The sequence below is a fragment of the Medicago sativa genome, chromosome 6 (assembly GCF_051527215.1).
Source record: "Medicago sativa cultivar Bolivia chromosome 6, Bolivia_mono, whole genome shotgun sequence".
In the NCBI taxonomy this organism is placed as follows: Eukaryota; Viridiplantae; Streptophyta; class Magnoliopsida; order Fabales; family Fabaceae; genus Medicago; species Medicago sativa.
Genome location: NC_140754.1, coordinates 6,794,033 through 6,818,140, shown reverse-complemented (window position 1 = coordinate 6,818,140; position 24,108 = coordinate 6,794,033). Strand labels below are relative to the sequence as shown.

The following is a 24,108-nucleotide window of genomic DNA, read 5'->3' as shown; positions in this document are numbered from 1 at the left end:
TTCATGTTTTTAGAGATTTTGTACTTGAAACGAGATAGCAAAGGCTGCTTCTAGGGTGAAGTATTTTGTGTGCTTCATGGTGAATCATTTTTAGATCAAGTAGTTTCATTTGATATTATTTCTCAAAACTCCAACATCTGATCTCACCTTCCTCCTCTCTAATCAATTTGTCATGTATTTGTTTTGAGGAGATGTCATGTATTTGTTAGTCACCAGGAATTCATTTTCATGAATCAAATAGACACTAAATATATAATTTAAGGGATAACTTGATACTCAATATATAATTCCAATGATAACAACAAATTTTTGCAGATGGATGAATAGACTAAGTTGCTAACTTCTTACCAAGTGAAAAACTAAAGTGACATTCTATAAAAATGAGGGACCAAATCAAATACACCATATAGAAGTGGGAGCAGGTTTAGCCATCAACTGTTTCAACATATTCACAATTTGCTAGGCATATACACATAATATTAACCCCATTTTGCGTTATTTTTATTGGAATTTTTTTTAATTGCTTTCTCTAAATTGAAATCAATTTTAATTGCTTTATCAGGATTGCACCGTTGTGGCGGCTTGTGGGGAGGAATTGTGGTGGGCTTTGTATCGTTGCATCATATTATAGGATAACATTTTGAGTGTTACTTTTCCCACCCTATGGCCTTCTCGCGCGCCCTGCAAAAATTCCAAAAATACCCCTGGTCCGGATTATGTTTTCCGGACCAGATTGTTAGTAACTTCTGGAATATAAAATCCGGCCAAATATGATCTGTATAATTTGTGTCTTTCTTTGATGTCAAGGGTCTCTGTTGACCGTTATACGACCCCCGCATAAGCTGCAATGCAATTGCAGGGGTCGTATGAGCGGTCAACAATGACCATGACACCACAAACACTCCTAAAAGCTACCTAAAAATCTTAAAATTTTTGAAGAAAATGTAAGAAAGGAGGTGAAGAAGAATGAAGGAAAATGTTGAAGATCCAAGCCTTTTTATAGCCTTATATAAGTCATAGGTCTTAATTACAGTCAAATAAAATGTGTTCCACATTCAAAACCGTAAAAAAAATGCATTCAAACTCCACTAACCGGCCTAACCTTTGGTGAAACGTCACCGGCCTAAATGTTACTGAGTGCTTCCGGATAATACAATCTGGAACGTATGCAGTTTGTCCGGAGTGTAAAGTCCGAACAGTACCAGACCCTTTATTTGGATCGTTTTCGTTGCGAATGCTATGGAAAAAAATAGATCAAAGATACATAACATAAATAAAAGCAACATAAGACAAATAAACAGTTAAAAAAACCATAATAACATAAATGATGAATCTTTTGGGAAGGTGTTCGAAGAGGAGCTTTTGAACTCGATCTTGCCGACCTGCCAACTGACATGTTACGATCAGCAGGCCGACATTATCGAGTTCATAAGAACCTCTTCTTTGGAGTTAGATCTGCAACACAATGAAGAACGGCAAGGTGTTTTCAAGAGGATTTCTTTGAGTTAGGTCCTGCTGCCTTGCCAAATGACATATTATCTGGCAGGCAGCAAGATCTAACTCATAGAAACCTCTTGATATTTTTGAGTTATCTATCTATCAAAGACGCATCAAGGACTATCTATATATTTTTGACAGCATGCTGAGGATCTTCATAATGCAGTCAAATAGAGAGCTAACTCATCCATTCGCGACAGCATTAGAAAGATCCTCAGCTTGATGACAAAAATTTGCATGGTTTGGTTTGGTGTGTTTGTGTGTTTTGCTGGTATTGAAGATCAAAACCGAAGAGGGTGTATTTATAGAGGTCCTTAGATGTTTTGGACCACATAAAATCTTAGTGCAATGTGGTCCATACAAAAGAATCCTATGCTGAATCATTCCGGATTACGTTTTCCGGAATACACTTATGCCCTATGTTTTTCCGGATTATACAATCCGAGCCAAACCCTCACCATACACAACGTCCCAAGTTTCACTTTGGGACACCCCATTATCGTCTTTTTCCGGAATACGTAATCCGGATTGCATGTGAATTCCGGATTATATCTTCCGGACTGCACCAGAAGTTTAGGCCGGTGGTCTGCACCACAAAGAAAACGTTTGAAAAACGTTTTGGGCGGTGGTCAAGTGTAAAAACACGTTTTTTGACCGGCATTGATGGCCTCCCACACGTTTTTTAACCCCCTCCCCTATAAATATGGTTCATTTTCTCAAAAAATTTCACACCTCCATTCTTCTCTTCTCCTCTTCTACAACGATGTGTTTCCATCGTTGGCCTTTCATAGAAAGAGGCCTCTTTGGAAATCCATCAGGGGTCATATGATCGGTCAATAGGGTAGGGGTGAGTCTGAATCTGAGGTGGGTTTGTCTGGGTGTCATGTTGACCATCATGGTCTCTTGTTCCCTAGAGGCCCTTGTGCCCCCTCTGTCTCCCCACCAACATATTTTCTTCTTCCCCGCCATCTTCTTTCCTCCCACCCTCCTTCCTCTTCATCAGTGGCTGGAGTTAGAGCTGGAGCCACTGGTATAGCTTATGTAATAGGATAGGATTAGAAATAGATTTAGGATATTATGTAATAAGCTTAAAAAGCTTAAAAGCTTGAAAATTATTGTAATGTATTGTTCATATATTAATAAAATGAATTGTTTTTATGTTTGTGTCTTTTTATTTATGTTTTTTAGTTTATTTGCATTTTCTTTTACGAATTGTAGAGCTTAAAATTGCAAAAGTTCTGCTAAAATACTTATCCGGATCTTAAAATCCGGAGACATCTGAAAATTACTAACAATACGTTTCGGATTACGAAATCCGGATTAGGGGTAAAATTGGAAAAAAATAGGGCGCGCGAGGAAAGCCATAGGGTGAGAAAAGTAACTCCCTAACATTTTAGGTAATTCTAGATAACATTTAGTAGTTACTAGTTTTCAAATAATACTCCAATCTTACTATTTCTCTGTTATTATTCCTTTAGTTTCTCGAAATTAGTTAGATTAGATAAGGATGTTATAGTTTGTCAGACAGAGATAATTTTGTTATAGTTTATTTGTTATTTTGAACTTTTCCTAACCAATATAAAGCATATAGGTTTTTGAAAGATAAAACAGTTCTCTATTATATTTCATTAATGAAAATACAATGCTATATTTACGAATGCAAGAGTCTAAAGCAAAGTCACACTTTCTATTTTACTTAGATTCTTCTCGAAGCAAAGTCACACTTTCTATTTTACTTAGATTCTTCTCGAACACACGATAGTCGATAGTGTTTGGAGATGTGGATGAAACCAGATGGGGTTAGGGATGTCAATGGGGCGGATCGGGGGCGGGGGATACGCTCCCCGATCCCCGCCCCGCCGCTGTATTCGTTCCCCGTCCCCGTCCCCGATCCCCGCTACGGGGGAATATTATCACGTATCCCCGTCCCCACGGATCCCCCCGGATCCCCGCGGATCCCCATTAGACAAGTGGATCTGCAGAAACATAATCGGACCAGATGAAGAAACAAGGATCTGCAGAAACATAATCGGACCAGATGAAGAAACAAAGAAGAGGAGAAACATATGCTTCGAAACTTGCTCCTCTTATACGGTATGTATAGATCTGCTATGAGCATAGATCTCGTGAGAATTCGTGGTGTTGAAGGAGATCTCGTGAAGAGAGCATAGATCTGCTATGATGAATTTGCTTGTGAGAATTCGTGGTGTTGAAGGAGATCTCGTGAAGAGAGCGCTTGCGGCGTTGATTCATCCTTCATCGCATCAACATAAAAGAAGAAGAGATTTTCAATACTGTGGCAATGGAGAGTTGTTGAAAAGTGAAAGAAGGAAAATTGAAAGTGTGTGGGACAGTGGGAACGTGAGATTGTGATAACAACCAACCAAAGCCATTACTTTACATTTTTTTAATTTTTTTTTATTAAACCATATGTAAAATGTCCAAAAACCCACAAAAAAATATTCAAGCTTTTTAAAAACACAAGGACATTTCTGTATTTTCACGGGGGTCGGGGAATCAACGGGGCGGGGGATATTTCCCCGATCCCCGCCCCGAAGTGTCTACGGGGGAATATTTCTCCCCGTCCCCGATCCCCGAGGGGGAAAATTCCCCGAAAATGGGGCACCGAATGGGGAATCCCCGCGGGGATCCGCTCTAACAAATCCCCATTGACATCCCTAGATGGGGTTGTTCAATCGAATATGTATGTGACCTATAATGACATTTTTACACCTTAGCATTCTCTTGTAAAACCAACCGGAAGTCTTTTGTTCAAGAATCAATTCCCACGAACTTTACCACCGAAGCATGGTAAAACTGTGTTTAGTAATGGTATGTCAATCAGAAGCTTCAAACGTCAGAGAAATTCAAAGATCTGATACAAAAAGCAGACATGCTCATGCTCATGATTTGATTTTTTTTTTAGCATTTAAACATGCACTCAATGCCCGTTTATCCTCTTTTTTTTTTTTTTACTGCTTTAACGCGTGTATTCGTCTGTCTTTTGTTTTACTGCGCTAACAGGAATAATAAAAAATACAAAAAAAAAAATCATATACTCTCTTTATATATTGTTATAGATTTGGTAGTGAAAATATATTTTTTATATAGTCGGATATAAACAAGGAAAAAAATCACTTTTAAAAAAATTGATTTTATCATGTTAAACCAACACAAAATAATTTCTGCTTTTTATATAATCTCTAAAAAATAATATCTAAATTACTGAATGCAAAAAACTCTTATTTTTTAATTCATAATAAACGGAATCTAAAACAATTGAATTGTGACGCACAAGACTTACTGATTCGATGTTGGTTCTAGTTTTTAAAACATTAATTAATTTCTTTACATTTTTAGGATTTTTTATTTACTTTACATTTTATTTAATCTAAATTTTGCATTAATTCTTTAATACAACACTTAAATAAAAAATTTCCTTAAAAAACACTTAAATAAAAAGTTAATTCACATTTACTCCAATGTGACGCGCAAGAGTCATTGATTCGATGTTGGTTCTAGTTTTTAAAATATTTTTTAAGAAGTTAAATTAGACCACTCAAATTGGAGTTTTTAAATCATTAATTAATTTATTTACATTCTTTCAAAAAGAAAATTAATTTCTTTACATTTTTAGGAGTTTTCATTTACTTTACATTTTATTCTTTCAAAAAAAAAATTTTACTTTACATTTTATTTAATCTAAATTTTGTATTAATTCTTTAATACAACACTTAAATAAAACGTTAATTCACATTTACTCCAACTCCAATATTTGGTTTGTGATTCGATTTTTATTCTTGTGGTACTAGATTTTTTTTTTTTAAGAATTATGGGGGCACTAGTTTGGACATTAGAACCTGAAATGGGTTGTTCAATATTTGATTTCTAAAATATGAAATAGGATTAAGGTTGCATAATCTATAGGTCGGTTAAAAACATTTAATATTTCCTATTTAATGCATATATGTTGATAGGGTGACTTTAGTATACACATGCATCCTATCAAATCATGGAAAAAAAATGCAAAACTAGTAGATGGAAACAAATGAGGGACCGCATGTTTACCTAAAGTTGTTGATGTTTCTTAATAATTTTTTAAGTGATATGTGATTTATTTTATAATTTATCAATAAAATAATAGAACATTAAAAAAAATTATGCAATTTTTTATTTTAAAAAACAAAGATTTGATAGATAAATACATGAATGTTTCTCTCGAAAAAAAATTGCATGAATAAAATAGAAGTTAAAATTTACAAACATTTTGTATTTCTTACATATATAATATTTGTTTTTGTATGATATGCATGACTCAAAGAATCATATTTAATACATGAAAAAGATATAAATAGCCATATTTTACAATATATGTGTGCATATAGTTTGTAGCGTTGTTTGTGCATATTTAATACATGAAGAATGAAGAAAATGTTTATTAATTATGAGATATATTGATGGCTCATACATGTAGTTTGTGGTATTACATTTCATATTTGGAAATTGCTTTTCTCCCATTGAAAATTGCTCATTCCCATGTATTCTGACAATAATACCCCCCAACCTGACTTAAGTCACGCATGTTATACCCCAACGTGACTTAACTTACGTAGGTTATAGGTCAGTGTGACTTAAGTCACGCTCTGCCTGTGTCATTTGGCAGAACAACATAATTGGTTTTATTTTCTTATTTTTCTTCATTCATTCATACTTCCATACATCCATTCCTTCATACTTCCACACATTCATTCCTTCATTTTCATCCCTATATTCATCCATTCATGCAGAAATTCATTCATGCATACATTCATTCATTCAATCATTGAATTATTCATTCATTCAAAATTTACATACGCAAAATAAAACTGAAAACTAATGAAATTGTCATAAAAAAATGCAAAGACGCAAATGTAAATATATTAAATCAAAATCCACTAAAATGTCATAAAAACATCTAAACATATACGAATGTCATGAAAACATTAAAAAAAAAAACCTACTTCTATGGCTCCTATCCCTCCTCCGGGGAACCAGCTCCTCCTGCAAAATGCTATACTTGGATCGGATTCCCTGCAACTCACTGGTAAAAAGTGGAGATGAAAACACATTTGGATGCCCCATTGCACTATCCACTCTGCCTCTGATGTTCGCAATAATCTGGAGTGGGTCGAGAACCTATCTGGCCCACTGCTGCTCAACAATAACCTCCTCGTAAGGAGGGACAAAAGTTGTGTACTCAGCAACAGGCGCATGCTTGCTCATAATAGGATGAGATACACAGTAAAACCATATGATGTACACCTCCTCATACATCCACATCTTGATCGCCCTTGTCTGCCGACCCATATGCGCCTGGTCAAGGACATGGACCATGAAATTTTGAAAGGCCACAACCACATCCTCTGGTTCAAGAGCCCCAATTCTAGTATGAGATATGGGAATGGTTTGGATATAGTTGTAGTTCCTGAGAACCAGCTCCGACAAGTGAAGGCACATCATGTCTTTGTCGGCCATGATCCAACCAGAGTACCAGTAGATGTCGTGTAAAGGCATGATGTTTCGTTGATATATATATATATATATATATATATATATATATATATATATATGGTGCCCCATAATATGGACCCCAAAAAAAAGGTTCACCAATGAACCTCCTTGTATGACCTGCTACAACCGGTCATCATATTAAAAAAAAAGAATTAATCAATTTTAATTAAAAAAAAACCATACGGGACCCATACTTTTCATCTCTCTTCTCAAAAAATTCCTTTCTCTCTTCTGTAATTTCTTTTCCTCCATTCTTCTCCTCTATTTTTCATCAATTGTCAATTCTGAATCTTAAACTTCTCAAACAAAAATTCTAAATCTTCAAAACTTACACCCCAAATCCATAACTGTTATTCGATTGCAGTTTCCTTTCTCGCTTCATAACTGTTAATTGATTCCAATTTCTGTTGTGGATCACTAGTTATTTTATTATCAAACTATTCATTCTAATTCCTTGGATTCTTTCTTCTTTTTAGGTTAATTTCATGTTTACTGGTTGATGTCAGCATTTGGATTTGTTAGTATTCAAATACTTCAAATTAGTGTTAAGTGATGTGTTTATTTGTGTCAGAAGAATAGATGAACTAAACTAAATTGAATTGGGGAAATAGGGTTTAGGAGGGTGACGTGATGATACCATGTGGAGGAGGAAGAAGTTCAACATCATCATGGGAACTGACAACCTCAGTGTCTGCTTCTGGAAAGAGAAATGGTTGAATAAATTGGTTACTTGTATTTGTATAAAATGTTGCTTGTTTTTTCTCCTTCTGAGTAAATAGGTAAATCACTCTTACATTCCCATTATGTAATTCTTCAAGTAAGGTCCCATTATGCTTCTGGAAAGAAAACTGGAAAAGGTTCCCGTATTCTCTTAAAAAATAACAACACATTGATGGGCAAAACTGTAAATTACTTAATTAATAATATTGTTTTTATATTTTTTTTAAAAGAAATATTGTTTTTATATAAACTTAAGGAAATACAAGTGACCTTCAACAGTAGGTAATTTTAGAGGGTCCATGATTGGTCCATCAAAAAGGGGTCCATATTAGAGGCCACCAATATACATATATATATATAGGGGGCTGTTAACTTGCACCCACCTAAAAACACTAAGGTGCAAGTTAACAAGTTGCACCTACTTGTACTTTACTAAAACACCATTTTGTCTCTATTAAACTTTATTTTAATTAAAAGGACATTTTTGTAAATAGCATAAATAATATTTGTTTATAATAGAAAAACATGGGTGTTTTGATAAATAACTAGTAGGTGCAGCTTGTTAACTTGCACCTTAGTGTTTTTAGGTGGCTGCAAGTTAACAGCCCCCATATATATATATATATATATATATATATATATATATATATATATATATATATATATATATATATATATAGCTCTATTGCATAGAAGGAATAAGAGACATTTGTGTAGCCACTACTGCAGTCTACACATACTCTTTTTGAGTATAATGGTCTTTTATGTTCTTTTAATTATTTGTTCAAGTTAACATTTGTCCTTAGGTGCTTTAATCATGTTCTCTCTAGCTTTAAACAAAATTATAATGTGATTCATACAAAATTTTGATCCTTCCTCCGCTCATGTAAAATATGCTTTAGATGCTTACATATTTGACTATAGTACTTATATAATATTGTATTTGCAGTATTTAATGGAAAATTGTTCAAAATCCTTGTCATCGATATATAACAAGTTGTATATAATTAAAATATTTTTACTTTTAAATCACTTTGAAGGAGAGTATTGTCATCCATTACAGTCCTACCCAACTGGATGGATAAATCTCTGCAAATGCATGCAGAGATATTCAGTTCAAACAAACAAATATTACTTTCGAATATAATATGAAATTTCCTTTCACTTTGATCACATGATTCAAAACATTTGACATTTCTAAACATAAATTCAAAATTCAAAATTTTCAATGTTCGATCACAAGATTCGATGAAATATCAATTATATTTTTGAAGAGCATTCGTAATCCATACATTTTTTCAATATCACAAAAAAAAAAAATAGTCAAATGTGCCATACAATTAAAGTGATGAATAAATTCTCGGTATCTTTCCAATTAAAGATAAAATTCAAGACATCCGCGCTAATTTTAGTTATACATTGATGCTAAAATAATCAACAATGAAACTGAAAATTCCCGCGCAAACTGACATGGGGATACAAATGTAAGAGTTCTTCAAAATGGTTTTCAACCATCATTTCATTGAGGGTAAAATCTTTCAATCAATGAATCCATGAATCACAACTTTTGATCAATAATAACATGTAACAATATAAATAATCTACAAAACATAATCAATGGCCTGAAAGAAAAATAGATTATAAAAGTGAGTTATTTAAACTAAAATTTTATATATTGATTATTGAGCATATTTATTCATTGTGAAATGTTTCAAATTAGATTCCATCTTTTCTGCGTTAAATGTCATTTGTATTTCTTTTATCCAAGCATTTAATTTAATAGACTAGTTCCTTAGCCTCTAGGAACTTTGTAGCACTTGAAAATCATCATAAAAATCATATGATAAAACTACATAAATTGATAATACTCCTTTGAAGTTTAAGAAAACTCCATGGAGAAACTTCGGAAGCTCCAAGCTTCAAGCGGCAGAGGACTCCAAAGATCCGTCACAAAAAACACACAGCTCATAATTTTGTTTTTTCTTATGGAATAACTAGCGTTCAAACATGTACTCTGCCTGTCTATCCTCTTTTTTTATTGTGTTAACGCGTGCATTCATCTGTCTTTTCTTTTACTACGCTAACTAGAATAATAAATAATACAACAAAAAAACATGTTTTCTCTTTATATACTGTTATAGATTTTGTAATGAAAAATCATTTTTTATATAGTCGATCTAAACAAGAAAAAAAATCACTTAAAAAAAAGATTTTATCATGGTAAACAAACACAAAATAATATCTAAATTACTGAATGCAAAAATCCATTATTTTTTAATTCATAATAAACGGAATCTAAAACAATTGAATTGTGACGCTAGACTCACTGATTCAATGTTGGTTCTAGTTTTTTTTTTTTTTGACAAATGTTGGTTCTAGTTTTTAAAACATTAATTAGTTACTTTACATTTTTAGGATTTTTTTATTGTACTTTACATTTTATTTAATCTAAATTTTGTATTAATTCTTTAATACAACACTTAAATAAAAAGTTTCCTTAAAAAAACACTTAAATAAAAATTTAATTCGCATTTACTCCAATGTGACGCGCAAGACTCTTTGATTCGATGTTGGTTCTAGTTTTCAAAACTTTTTTTTAAAAAGCTAAAATATCTCACTCAAATTTAAGTTTTTAAAACATTAATTAATTTCTTTACATCTTTAGGAGATTTTATTTACTTTACATTTTATTTAATATAAATTTTGTATTAATTCTTTAATACAACACTTAAATAAAAAGTTAATTCGCATCCGATATTTGATTTCTAAAATATGAAATAAGATTAAGGTTGCCTAATCTATAGGTCGACTAAGAACATATTTAATATTTTCTATTTAATGCATATATGTTGAAAGTGTGAATTTAGTTTACACATGTATCCTATCAAATCATAAAGAAAAAAAAAAGAAAATGCAAAAATAATAGATGAAAACAAATGAGGGACCGCATATCTAACTAAAGTTGTTGGTCCTTAAAAAAAAAAAACTAAAATTGTTGGTGTTTCTTAATAATTTTTAAGTGGTAAGTGATTTAATTTATAATTTATCCATAAAATAATGGAACATTAAATTTTATTTTAAAAAAACAAAGATTTGATAGATTCCCTCAAAAAAAGATTTGATAGATAACAAATACATGAATATTTCTCTAAAAAAAATAATGCATGAATAAAATAGAAGTTAAAATTTACAAACACTTTGTGTTTCTTACTTATATAATATTTGTTCTTGTATGATATGTATGACTTAAAGAATCACATTTAATACATGAAAAAGATAGAAATATGCATATTTTACAATATATATATATATATATATATATATATATATATATATATATATATAAGTGTGTGCGCGCGCGCATGCATATAGTTTGTTGTGTTGTTTGTGCATATTTAATACATGAAAAATGAAGAAAATGTTTATTAATTACGAGATATATTGACGGCTGAAACATGTAGTTAGTGGTATTGCATTTCATATTTAATAGGGTCTTACAACACTAAGTCTAAAGGATAAACGAGCCCTTTTTATATAGTATAGACCCCCAAAGTGGAAACCCACCACCACAACCCCTTTTGATGTATAGCTATACTAATATTATTTATTAATTCAGCCCCTCAAATTATATTGACGACACATCATCTTACCATGCATCATCTAATGTAATTATCGCCACATCGTAAATATTTTGATGTGGCACATCTAAGAGGCTACTTTCTCATTCTATTATGTTGCTTATCAATTTCTGTGAACATATTTTTGAATCCAATATTAAAGGTGCTTTAATCATAGTAACCGCACCCGTCCTGTGAACATATATAAGGAAGTCTTATGCATGATAACCGCACCCGTCCTTAGGTGCTTTAATCATGTTCTCCATAGCTCTTTAAAAAAAATTAATGTGATTCATAAAAAATTTAGATCCTTCCTCCGGTCGTGTATAATATGCTTTAGTTGCTTGTATGTTAATTTTACAATAATACTTATACATTATTGTATTTGCGGTGTATAATGGAAGATCGTTCAAACTTTTTGTCATCGATATATAACAAGTTGTGCATAATTAAAATACTGTTACTTTTAAATCTCTTTGAATGAGAGTTTTGTCATCCATTACGGTCCTATTCAATTGGATAGATTAATCTCTGCAAATACGTGCAGATGATATTCAGTTCAAACAAACAAAAATTGTTGAAACTATCCCAAACATAATGATTTCCCATTTCAGGGAATAAGTTGTTGGCAACATGATCTGCCATTATTTTCTCAAGTGACTTTAGGTCTAGCTTATATAGATTGGAAACCAAAGGGTTTCTAAGCATTTAATTTCATAGACTAGTTCCTTAGCCTCTAGGAAATTTGTAGCACTTGAAAATCATTGTAAAAATTATATGATAAAACTACATAAATTGATAATACTCCTTTGAAGTTTGAGAAAACTCCATGGAGAAAATAAATTAACAAACATCGGATACCATAAAGGGTTCCATAATAAAATTGTTTCAACAGAGAGAGATAAAAACACATACTGTTTCAAGCAAGATAGCGGTACATTTTTCTGTCCACTTCATCCCTCTCTAAAAACTCGCGCTCAATGAGGGATTCAATTCGTTTTTTAATAACAACTGGATTAGGCAAAAATCGCGCCTGCAGCTGCTTTGTGACCTCGGCGATGACATTATTATGTTCTAAAACCCGCCTGGATTTCATTACCCTCACAATTGCTGCCTCAATTTGTGGCTTCCTATCTTCCTCCACTCTCTGCCGAGTTTCTATATTTTCTGGTTCAGTCTCCCTTTGTGCAACAACAGTCCCGATCCTTAACTTGAAGAGCTTGCTAGTGAATTTGCCGTTGAAAACAAATGCATCATCCTCAACTACGTCCTTACTCATTGGCTCTTTCCGAAGAACATTTTTCCCTTTGACTAAGGCCAACGACTGAAGGCACCTCTTCAAGTCTGACATGGGTATTGCTGTAGCCTGCTCTATCTCCTTACAAGTCATCCGATCAGCATTGTTGAAAAGCATTAGTACACACATCTGGTATGTCGAAACATTCAGCTCATGCTTCTGGCCCTTACCAAATGTAGCCTTTGAATCAGCATTCCCCATATTAGCTTGCCAGGACAATCTCCTACCACTGTGCGCGCTGAGATAATAACTACGAATAAGAGTGTGCCTATGATTTTCAATCATCTTTTTCTCCACCAGACTAGTTATCTTTGACCCACTGCTAGAATCCAAGTAGTGAGATCTCAATCGAAAATGGAAACAGTCAAGATTAGAGCGCACTGCGATTCTTATCGTTATCTATGTAATTTCAGTATTTTTTTCGTTACTCTCTCCCTTTCTTCATTTAAAAAACTCAACTTTTTTCAAATAATCCGCACAATCACAAGTTTCATTGAATTTCTCAGACTCACAACTATAAAAAAAATTCAGAAACCTCAAGAAAATGATCCTCAAAGTCCTTCTGGTAAACAGACGAACCCAAATCCATTAGCATCTTTAATAAGTTCCTCATTAGGCCTCTGTTAATTACTTCACCATTCCTTTCTCTAAGTACGAGGTCAAGAAGTGTATCTAGAAGCATAATCTTAGTTTTTTTGGAATGGATCACAGCATCTCTCCATAGATTCATACCAAGTTCATGAACGGGGGTTTTGTGGTTGCTTGGTATGAATGTTCGATCCATGTACATTAGTATGTCTCGGATTATTTCCAATGCTTTGTTATGGTCTACCCACTTCCTGTTAAGCTCCTCCGAGAAACTTTCTCCTTGAGCAGATTCAATTGATTGTGAGATTTGTTTCAGATGAGAAGTCATGGTCTTCTCAAGTCCAGTGTAAAGTTTCGCTCCAAATTTACGCAGCACCATATTATATGCATTCCTGAACGGACAAATGATGATCATAAACAAGATAAGAGCAAGTAATATAGACACTAAAAACAGCTTTCTTTTCACAAAATCAGAACACATTTTCCCAAATCAAACTAACTATAATAATCTAAAACAACTTAACAACCACAAGGAGTCCAATTTAACTGGCATATGTCAATATTCAAAGTTTATAAGTAACCATCCGAGTCCCAGGGGAAATGGGCTCTGATAATCTGAAGTTCGGCATGAAGGTAAGTAAAGTCTGACTAAAAACTACTCCAGCCATGGATCAAACTTGGGTACTCCCGAATGATTTGTTTAAAATTTAACAATTCTTGAATAAAAAAAAATCAAAAACTAAATTATCGTCATCCATATCATCTTGAGAATAAAATTGAAGGTGCTGTTTGTGAGTATGATGAACAAACAAACCTGTAAAGCTCTTCAAAGTTAGGGCCACTAGCATTATGATTGTATATATCGTGAATAGCATATTCAAGAATCTTCCACGTTTTTTCAGCATAGTTAGAATCCACCACTTCACGGTTCACAAACCATCCCTTCTTCATCGTTAAAGAAACTGGCAAATTGAAGGAATCGGTGAAGGTGAGTTGGTTCAAAGGAATAAGAATTGAGGAGAGGAGAGGAAAGGTGTGTGAATGAGAGAAAATGTGCTACCATTAAAGAAATACTAAATGTCTTAGCAAACTTGGTGGGCAAGTAACTCACTTCTTAGTCAGTTTCAAAGTGAGTGCTATATTAACATGAAGACTTTAAGATTTTTTAAGGTCAGTTTTATATAGTATTATAATGATCAGCAATATAAATTGTTTATCTAGACAAACTGTTTATGTTGACCAAAAAGTGATTTCTAATTAGACCTTAGTATATATTGATAATAGACGCCCTCTAAAGTGAATTGAACACTTTAAAAGACACTATGTTTACTTTTTACCTCAATCTATATCAACTAGAAGAATAAATTTAGTTTTTTGTTTGGAGATTGAGACTTTGTAAATATTGAGAAAAATAGCTGACGATATTATCTTTTGTTGTTTGTTGCGATGTTCCTTAACTTTACGCACTCAGATATCTTTATCTTGACTAGTTGCATGTGTAAACTATACTAATACTAATATACATTAATGCCGATATAATCGACAATGAAACTAAAAAACTCCATGCAAACCGACATGGGGATACAAATGTAACAATTCTTCAAAAAGGTTTTCAACCATAGTTTCATTGAAGGTAAAATCTTTCAATCAATGAATCCATGAATCACAACTTTTGATCAATACCATGTAACAATACAATAATCTACAAAACATAATCAATGGCCTGAAAAAATTAGATTATAATAATCTAATACAAAATTTCTTCTTAGATACCACTAGTCACTAGAGTATACACCCTCCGGTCACTATTATAAGCAAAATTTCATTTTTTAGGTTCATTCAATAAATGATGTATGTGGTCTATTTAATGGACCACATACATCATTTATTGAATGAACCTAAAAAGTAGATTTTTGCTTATAATAGTGACCGGAGGGTGTACAAAATTTCTTCTCATGTAAAATTACATGTAGTGTACAAATCCTAGCCAAGAAGAAAATAAGGATTGTAACTATCCCAAACAGAGTGATTTCCCATTTCAAGGAACAAGTTGTTAGCAATATCATCTGTCATTATTTTCTCATGTGACTTTAGGACTAGCTTATATAGATTAGAAACCAAGGGGTTTCTAAGAAATGGATTAATAGCTCTTCCAAGCATAACTAAATCAGATAGAAGTTCAGCATCGTTATTGTCAGAGACAATGAAAATGCAGTTTGAAAGAGCATAGAAACCAAGTAAATTTGCGTATACGGGTAAAAATGTATCTTTGTGGTTACCTACGCCTCCTATCCAATCAATCTTTTCCTGTTTCTCGGTAATGTTTTCGGCATATGACACCAATTGACAGGAAAATCTACTTCTCCATCCGTGTAAATAGCTCATTAGTTCGTCTTTGTCAGCCCATGACTTCAAAATAGGTAGCTTTTCCATATTTGAGCAACAAATTTGGCTGATCAACAGCTTCTCTTCATAATGGTTGTCGATTTCCTTGTCAAAAACTCTCCTCACAAGATCTCCTTCGAACGATACATTGGTTTCAGCTTGTAATACCCATTGACAAAGGTAGTTGAAGTAATCAATCCAGTGACCAAAAATAGAAGAGAGATGATCAAAACAGAATCTTATCACTCTATCTACTTGTATCGGAACCAATTCATGAGGAACGTTGCTCCCAGTTCTTTCTGAAGTAAAATACTTTTGAACATCTGAGGAAAGGCTCAATCTAACTGAGTCATCTTCGTCTTCCAAAAGCTTAATGCATGTGAACCATGCATTAAGCACATGATGAGCATACGAATTCACACTTCCATTTTTCACAAAACAAGAAGGTGATGATGTGGCAGAGGGAATATGATCATTGTAAACAATCGAGCCAAGGAGTGTGGCCTGTCCGAGTATACCAGACGCTATCAAGGATCCAGCTGCTGCATGGCGCATACTTGTCTGTTCAGACGGTGAACTGCATTGTTTAATCATGTCACAGAAATAAACAATGCAATCAAACAACCAACTTAACATATCCTGATTCATTTCTCGACAAACCACAAACTCCATTCCTTTATTGGATGGAAAAGAACTTGCAAATAACATTGTAATTCTCTTAGTACATACTCCGAGACAGTAAACAAGGGTTTCTCGGGTCTTTGCATGTCTTGTTTGATTGTACAAGGAAACTAAGTTGTTCCAGAATTGTGACACGGAATCAAAGTCCATTTCACCAACATAACTTGTGCCGGTGCACTTCTCATTGCTAGCTTTTTCAAATTGCAGCAAATTCCAAGCTACAAGGATCCTCAGAATGTAATACTTACATTTGTGGTTCTTCTCTGAAGCCAAAATCTTCACCAATGTTTCATGAAGATTAGTTTTGGCCCAGAGGTGAATAACACTAATGTGATCAATGGAAAGATCACAGAGTTTACCATCAGATTCTGCCGCTTTCAGGAACTTCAGAAGCCACTTCAGTGTTGCAAGGCGAACTTCATACAACGAGTCTGACAAGCAGCGAATCAACCTATGCAAAATACCAGAGGATGCATCCTCCATTTCATGTTTAGGCAAAGATTTTGTACTTGGAAGATAATGTCTCAGTAGTGAATGGGTCGATTCTTCCTCGTTTTTAGATGCTTGAAACAGACAACCGAAATAGGAAATGGCTGCTTGTTCACGGAGTTCAGCAATGGTTGCATCGTAATAAGGCTGTCCGTAAGATTCCAAATCTAAGCATTCTGTGGACAACTCCAAAAGCAGGTTGCGAATGGTGAAAAATTGTTGGGTTACCTGGCATGTCCTTGCAATATTGAGCATTTGATCAAGAACTTTTATGAATGTTTCATTGAGGATAGGGCACCGGCATTGAGTAGGTCTTCCAATCCATGACCGCTGTGTAAGAATTTGGATCAACTCACCAATGAGATCTTTCTTCGAGTTATCAGCAAGATTACTACAATTTACCTCCAGCAGAGAACTCAACTGCAAGAGAATTCCATGAATTAGGTTGTAGGAAATCCCATGGGAACCTGATTTGTCAGAGTTTTCAACACAGGGAAGCTCGGAGGCAATACTAAGAAGAACTGATGACAACTTCTCGTTTGATACAAGACTTGTTATAGCTCTAGATGCAAGAACACGAACTCGTAAATTACTTTGGGTTGAGCACCTCCTAATCCATGGCATTAAGAGAAAAGGGTCTAGTTCATCTCCTCTTTCCCCAGCAATTGATGAAGGCTTCAGCCTTGATAAAAGAATCAGAATCGGGTATAAACTCGGATGGAGATTATTTCCCCTAATAGATTCTAAATCTCCTGAGGATGTAGGACCCAGAAACTCGGTTGCAACTTCCAGTTCATTGAAAAGAAATGAATGCAGTGATGGATACCTTGGAACAACAAAAAAATTATCAAGTGTTAAGTTTACATAAGCTAATCACACTAACTAGAAGATACACACTATAAACAGACAGTGTTATCGGATGTACATATAAAGTTGAGACATAGTCCATAGGCTGCATATAACTTGCGATTTTATAAAAATAATACTAAGAGTGTATTACTAGCATTATTTATCATTGTAATTGTAACATACAATAAGAACAGAAAATGAAATAACTCGGTTATTATCACTATATGTATTAAAAAGTCTACAGACAGAGTTTACTCATTTAGTTGTATGTTCAGCAACTTTAATTGGAAAGTTCCTCAAAGCATATCTGATAACTGATAAGAGTGCCTAATTAACTAATAACAAAGTCTCCATTCACATATTAACACTGCCTAGTTGACCATAACAATTGATGGCATAATGAGGCCTCTTTAGAAAATAATAGTTTAATACCACTTATGCTTTCAACATTCATGCTTAATGGACAAATAGGTGGATAATCACAAGGCATCTACCTCCCGACATTCAGGGATCTAATTACATATTTAAGATAAATTCAGAGACTCAATTACAAAAAAGAATAGTTCAGGGACCTAGTTAAAAATCTCCAAATAGGTCAGGCACCTACAGAGTAATTAAACCTTTCATTAAAACAGTATAAGGCCCCAAAAGCTTGAGGAAAACTTATGTGATGCAAGCAATACACCGACATTTTTACCAGATAATTTCATGGAATAAGAATATGAACATGTTCTCACGTCAAATGCATCAAAACCACAAGATCTAGAGTGATCAAATCCAATAGTCAAAACCATACCTATGAAAAAACTCAAGCCCAGATATTGCTCGTCGTGCTGATTCTCGCTTGTGAACATTAAGAAATCCAATCATGCGACGAACCAAAGCAGTGTAAGCCAGACAAGCACTATTTCTGATTTCCCAGTATGGAGACGAGAAAGAGCGAATAGACAGAATCATAGCCTCAGCAGAAAAACCAGATGTATCAGTAGACAAGTTAGAATCATTGAATGCAGCTTTTAGAACATTAAATGCATGCACTGTAGGAATGACACCTTCATCTCTGATCTTTGATGACATCTCTCTCACATTTCTCTCAGCTTCCTGCGTTGAATTATTTTCTTTCATCGAACCATTTGACTTGCATAGGTTGTCTTTCGAGCTATCACTTTCGATCTGATTCAACATAGACCCATTTCCCACATCAATAAGCCACCTTAATGCCCTTGGGAGGAGCTTCTTTGGTGTGCCTTCTGGCTCTGATAGGAACAGAGCAGTAAATGCAGCAGGTATTCCAGCACTTCTTCTCAGTAAGTCATCTACTACTTGTCCTTTGGCCACAGTTCTTTGCATAAGCTGTTCCATCCATGACTCTGTCAATCTATGTAGCCTGAAGAAGAAGATACACAACTTAGGTGGCAGAAAAATGATTTCTGATATGACAATTTAGTCATACTAATATAACATTCATCTAGGTATACAATAATCTTCAAAACATGAACAAGGGCATTCGCTGTGACAAAATCATAATTACAAATGCCTTTAATTGTGGTTATTTCTTATTCTTAAATTTCTATATATGTGTAGTATAAACATAAATAATTTATCTTGCATGTATCTATAATCTATCCTATTGAAATCGTCCTGCTATTTCTATTCTTCTATAGCATTTTGGGGATTAACCGTTTCACGCCCTATCAGGGATTGAAAACCATCAATGAATGTTAAACTTAAGCTTTGTGTTTAGTAATTAATCATTTTATTACACATTAAATATAGATTATAGAAGCTTATATTGAGTATTCCTTTCCTCTATCTTCATCCTACTCTATGTAAAGTAAACTTTATGATTTCGACAATAAAAAACTTCCTTAATAAGCAAAGTTACAAAGCATTTCATATAAAAAAATAAACAAGTTACAAAATTCATACCTTGGGTCATTTGAGCAAAGTAACCGGTTGCAAAGAGCTGTGAACCCAGCACGTGTCTTATCAATAGCACCATTATGCTTCATCTTCAAGAGAACTTCTAAAAAATGATTTCCAATTGTTTCTAGTTGTTCCAAATCAAGCACAGAATCAGATGAAAAGTCCGCAGTGTCAATAGAAGCCCCCTCTAGCTCAGACGAATCCGAACATGCATTTGGCAATGGTACCTTTCTCACAATAGTCCCCAAAAGAAGGCTCACCTGAACAAGAAAATAGTGAAATTATAAATATTAATAATAAAAATATAAATTTTGGAAGAAAAAAAATTGACACGGCCTTTATAAAATCCAAACTTTTCAATGTCACTGAAGATTATATGCATAATTTTAAGTTTGATAAATAAAGGCTGACTAACAGCTAACACTGCTCTTATATGACACTATTGACAACTACCAGTGGAGGAGATAGAAACTCCATAATTTTGAAATTAAACATTCATCAAATACAATCATACCACAAATTTTAGAAGTATATGTAACCTCTTTCATAGTTAAGTACCTCTTTCATAGCCAGCCAACAACCAACCATGACAATCTGTTCTGATGCTCTGTTATCGTGGGAACGCTTTGAATTATTGTTCTCAGATTCAGATGAAGGTGTGTGCTCATTCTCATGATCTGGTACCTCCAACAAAAGATTATCGTCGTCAACCATCTCATCCATATCTTCGGGAAGATGCCAGGCATCTGCAGAAACCACCCATAGTGCCAACGAAGTTATCCGCACCACAAGGTCTAAAAGTCTTTCGAGCAAATATCTCATCTCTGATATACTCGATGATGTCACATCAGAATTCCAGTTCAGCTCCTCGAAAGCATAACGTAGAGCAAGTAATACACCATGGACAAAACTGTTCTTGCATGCTTTAGTAAGATCTTGCTCTCCACCTCTTACAACAACATCCAGCCAGTCAATCATGGATTTCAAATATAGTATCACAGGATTCTTTGATTTACTAGACTGATTAACCCCGTTTACCAATTCAGATTTTGAGCTTAAATGGGAAATATTGAATGGATCTTCAATCAACCAACCTAGATCTATCGCATACTTTCTAAATATAAGCCGCAAGGTTAGAGCACCGGCATCACTTTCCCTTACACGTGGACTGCAAACTAATTTCATAGCCCAAGCAATTACCTTCTTCAGCATCTCTTCGGTTGAAATTCCAGGTAGTGGGTTCGGATAATGAAGTAATATCTGAAATGCGCTCTCTCTCAACCTGTCCCAACTATCAACAATGGAAGCAACCAACAATAGGGTTGAATCAGAAGATGCCATTCCCTTGCTGTAAGGATATAGATGATTTTCCGACACAGAATTATCAAACTCCTCAACTATCGATGACTTAATCGACCAAGTGTTTATCATAATCAAGATGAGATCAGTTGCCATTATTTTTCTCTTGTAAGGAGCAGAAGGATAGCATGAGAAAAACAAGAAGCCACTCAACCACCTCATGAAGTGGAAAAGATCGTCTGCTCTTTTCATTGTCAACTCCTTGTTCCCATCCAAAGGACGTGCTTCTTCACTACATTTAATACGCTCGAGAGGGTTCCAACTTCCTTGCTTGAATTGTCTCTCTAAGGCTGTTCGAACCCTAGAGAAGAACTTACGGAACAAGCTGCCCCACTTCATCTGAAAAGATGTGGAACAACACCTCATATTCAAAGGAACAGCTTCCTTCAATAAAGTGAGCTCTAAATGAGAAGGAAGACTGGACGTTTTCGGGTTCAAGAAAAGAGACTCGGCAGCATCTACACGTAGTGACTCATCCACATGAGTCAATGCATTTACTAGCCACAGAACACGAATCTTAAAATCTATTCCCTTAATGCATACAAGAGCATGGCTTTGTGTTCCAATCTCGCGCTCTTCTTCATTTGTTGAAGGACTTTCACACCAATCAATGTCCCCTTCAACCAAAGCTAGAGATCGAGATACCTTAAGCAAGGAAACTAGAATTGCAATTTTCTGTTCAAGATTCAATTCCAAGCTTGAACAAACAATTCCTGGATATTGCAGTCCCTTTTCATCCCCGTCTGGCCCAACTGAGACAAAAGCAAGCATAGGAAATATACTATCCACATCAATTTCCAGTAAAATTGGCAGAGCATAAGTGTTTATATTGGTACGATGTTTTGAGAATCCAGAGGCCAACCCATACAGAACTGGGGGAAGACAAAACCCTCTATAGAGAGCATACCCACCTTCAATACCATCCGTCTCCCAGCACTCGTCACGCAAATATTCAAGAAAGCACTTCAGAAACGACGTTGCGGCACAGCACACGTCATCATCGACATAAGCATGTATTGCCTCGAACAAAAGATCTGGACACATGTCCAACATTTTCTTCGCTCCCAACCTCTTTGTTAGCAATGCTAAAGGAATGTATCTACCCTTACACCGCGACCCCAGCGAAAGAAGATCCGCTGCAATCTTCCCCAAAAACACTTTAATATGTTCCCCACCCACCGACCAACGCAAGGATGATTGAATATCCATAAAAAGATCAAAAATGAGATGAACCTGTTTCACAGTCTGACTCAAAGAATCCTCTAAGTTATTCCAAATAATCCTAAGTATCCGCATCCCCATTTCCTCGGGAATAGGATCATAGTCTCCCGACATATCAGTAAGATTCGACAACATCGACGTTTTAATCTGCTGCAAACAAATCTGCATCACAGTCAATGCATGAAAATTGAAATGACTATCAACAGGACTCTCACAATGTCTACACAGCTCAGGCAAAATTCCATCATACAATATAGTCTTCTTGTTACTCCCTACACCATTATCTCGAGCCTCACAACCATTCAGAACATCAAATTGAGTATTAAGCAAGTTTCTAGAAACCGCAGTAAGAATTCCTCTAATCAAACAAATCCTGCTAAGAACAGAAAGCTTACATATCCTGCAATAAATATCATCACCCTTACAAGGAATCTTTCTAACGGCATTCATAAATTCACTATCACTACTGGAATCTGAAATGTTCAAGTTAAAAACACCTTGAATCAAAACCAAACCAAGCTCTTCTGAATTAATACAAACTTGAAGAGCAGCACAAAGAGCAACACCGGCAGCAACAAAACAATCCCTAGAAAAAGCATCAGAACCCATCAAATTCAAAACAATACTCACAATCCCCTCCATCACACTCGAAAAACCATCAATTCCATCACCATTTTCGCCACCAGAACTAAATTTCAAAGGAAACTTCTGAAGCAAGTAATACAAACAAGACATACCCTCTTGACATTGTTCCATTACAATCGGCGAAGGACGAGCCGAATCAACATTCGACTCTGAAACAACACCATTCAAACTCCTAACAACATCACCAGCAACCAAAACAGCACAAATCTCAACGACATCATTCAAAAAACCCAATTTCGCCAGCCCCATAACCGAAAGCGCAACACGCGACACTGAAAATCGTTTCCCTTTCCCATTACTATACTCCTCCAAAACCTCCCTAAAACACCCAGATAACAAATCATGAAAAAATTTAACCTTTGGCAAAATCCCCAAAAGGGTTCTATGCAAAGGTGAAGAATTTTCCAAAAACAGAATCTCAAAGTAAACTTTCGACGCGAAAACAATTTCGGGTTTTTCAATTTTGGAGTCATTGATGAGATTGACGAATGATGAAGCAAGGTTTTTGGATTGGGGAAGTTGAGAGTAAGTTGAAGTGAGGGTAGTGAAATGAAGAAGGTTGAGATGAAAAGGGGAATTAGGGTTAGGGTTTTGGGAAAGGGAATTGAGGAATGAAGATGGGAAAACGACGGCGTTGTAGGTGTATTTGTGACGGTGTTGTAGTGCTCGCCATTTTGCAGACATGGTGTTTGATGAAATGTCTCAGTGAAAATGAAGATTTGATTTTTAGGGTTTTGGAGAGGGAAACGACGGCGTTTTGATTTAGGGTTTTAGGGTTGAAGAGAGAATGAGAAAAATGAAGTGTTGTTTGGAAGAAGGTAGTGAAGTATGAAGTGTGTTGCTATCTCTCTCTAGGTCTCAGTTAGAGAGAGAGAGAGAGGTGGTTGTTTTTTTTTCAAACTTTCAAAAATATGCAACCCTATAAGAATTTGGGTTTAATTCTTATTTTATTTCATTTCAAATAAATAGAAAATATAAACTCATAGAATAATTATATGGGATAGAAAACATAAACTCATAGTATAATTATATGGGTCTTGCTAAAAGCATTCATTTAAAATGAAGACCCTATTTTTTACACTTAAATGTATCGGATCTCACGTGTACACTTTATTCATTTATAATTTTTTTTAATAGTAGTACTTAATAAGCTCTTAATCTCTTCTCCTTAGCATCTTACACAAATTTCTTAACTGAAATATATTAGTCAACTATCAATAACTTTATGTCATTACATTTTAATTTTTTAATATTATAAAAGTGTGGGTCCCACTCAAGATTGGG

The 24,108-nt window shown here is 34.6% G+C and overlaps 2 protein-coding genes and 1 pseudogene across 3 annotated transcripts; all 3 read right to left on the bottom strand.

Annotated features, from left to right (window-relative positions):
• Positions 1 to 6,672: 6,672 nt before the first annotated feature.
• LOC146912419 (uncharacterized) lies at positions 6,673 to 7,050 on the bottom strand. Its single transcript, XM_085720728.1, has one exon. It carries the CDS (start codon positions 7,048 to 7,050, stop codon positions 6,673 to 6,675), a length of 378 nt encoding a protein of 125 aa, XP_085576854.1.
• Positions 7,051 to 12,162: 5,112 nt separating this feature from the next.
• Positions 12,163 to 14,312, bottom strand: LOC146912418 (cullin-3A pseudogene; annotated as a pseudogene). Its single transcript, XR_015016535.1, has 3 exons — positions 14,084 to 14,312; positions 13,110 to 13,661; positions 12,163 to 13,068 (listed from the first exon to the last, which is right to left on the bottom strand). The product of XR_015016535.1 is annotated as a cullin-3A pseudogene (transcript).
• An 831-nt stretch (positions 14,313 to 15,143) lies between these two features.
• On the bottom strand, positions 15,144 to 23,823 carry LOC146912417 (thyroid adenoma-associated-like protein). The gene is made up of 4 exons (XM_085720504.1): positions 20,158 to 23,823; positions 19,603 to 19,859; positions 18,470 to 19,060; positions 15,144 to 17,650 (listed from the first exon to the last, which is right to left on the bottom strand). Exons 1-4 carry the CDS (start codon positions 23,506 to 23,508, stop codon positions 15,253 to 15,255), a joined length of 6,597 nt encoding a protein of 2,198 aa, XP_085576630.1. The 5' UTR covers positions 23,509 to 23,823; the 3' UTR covers positions 15,144 to 15,252.
• Positions 23,824 to 24,108: the final 285 nt, after the last annotated feature.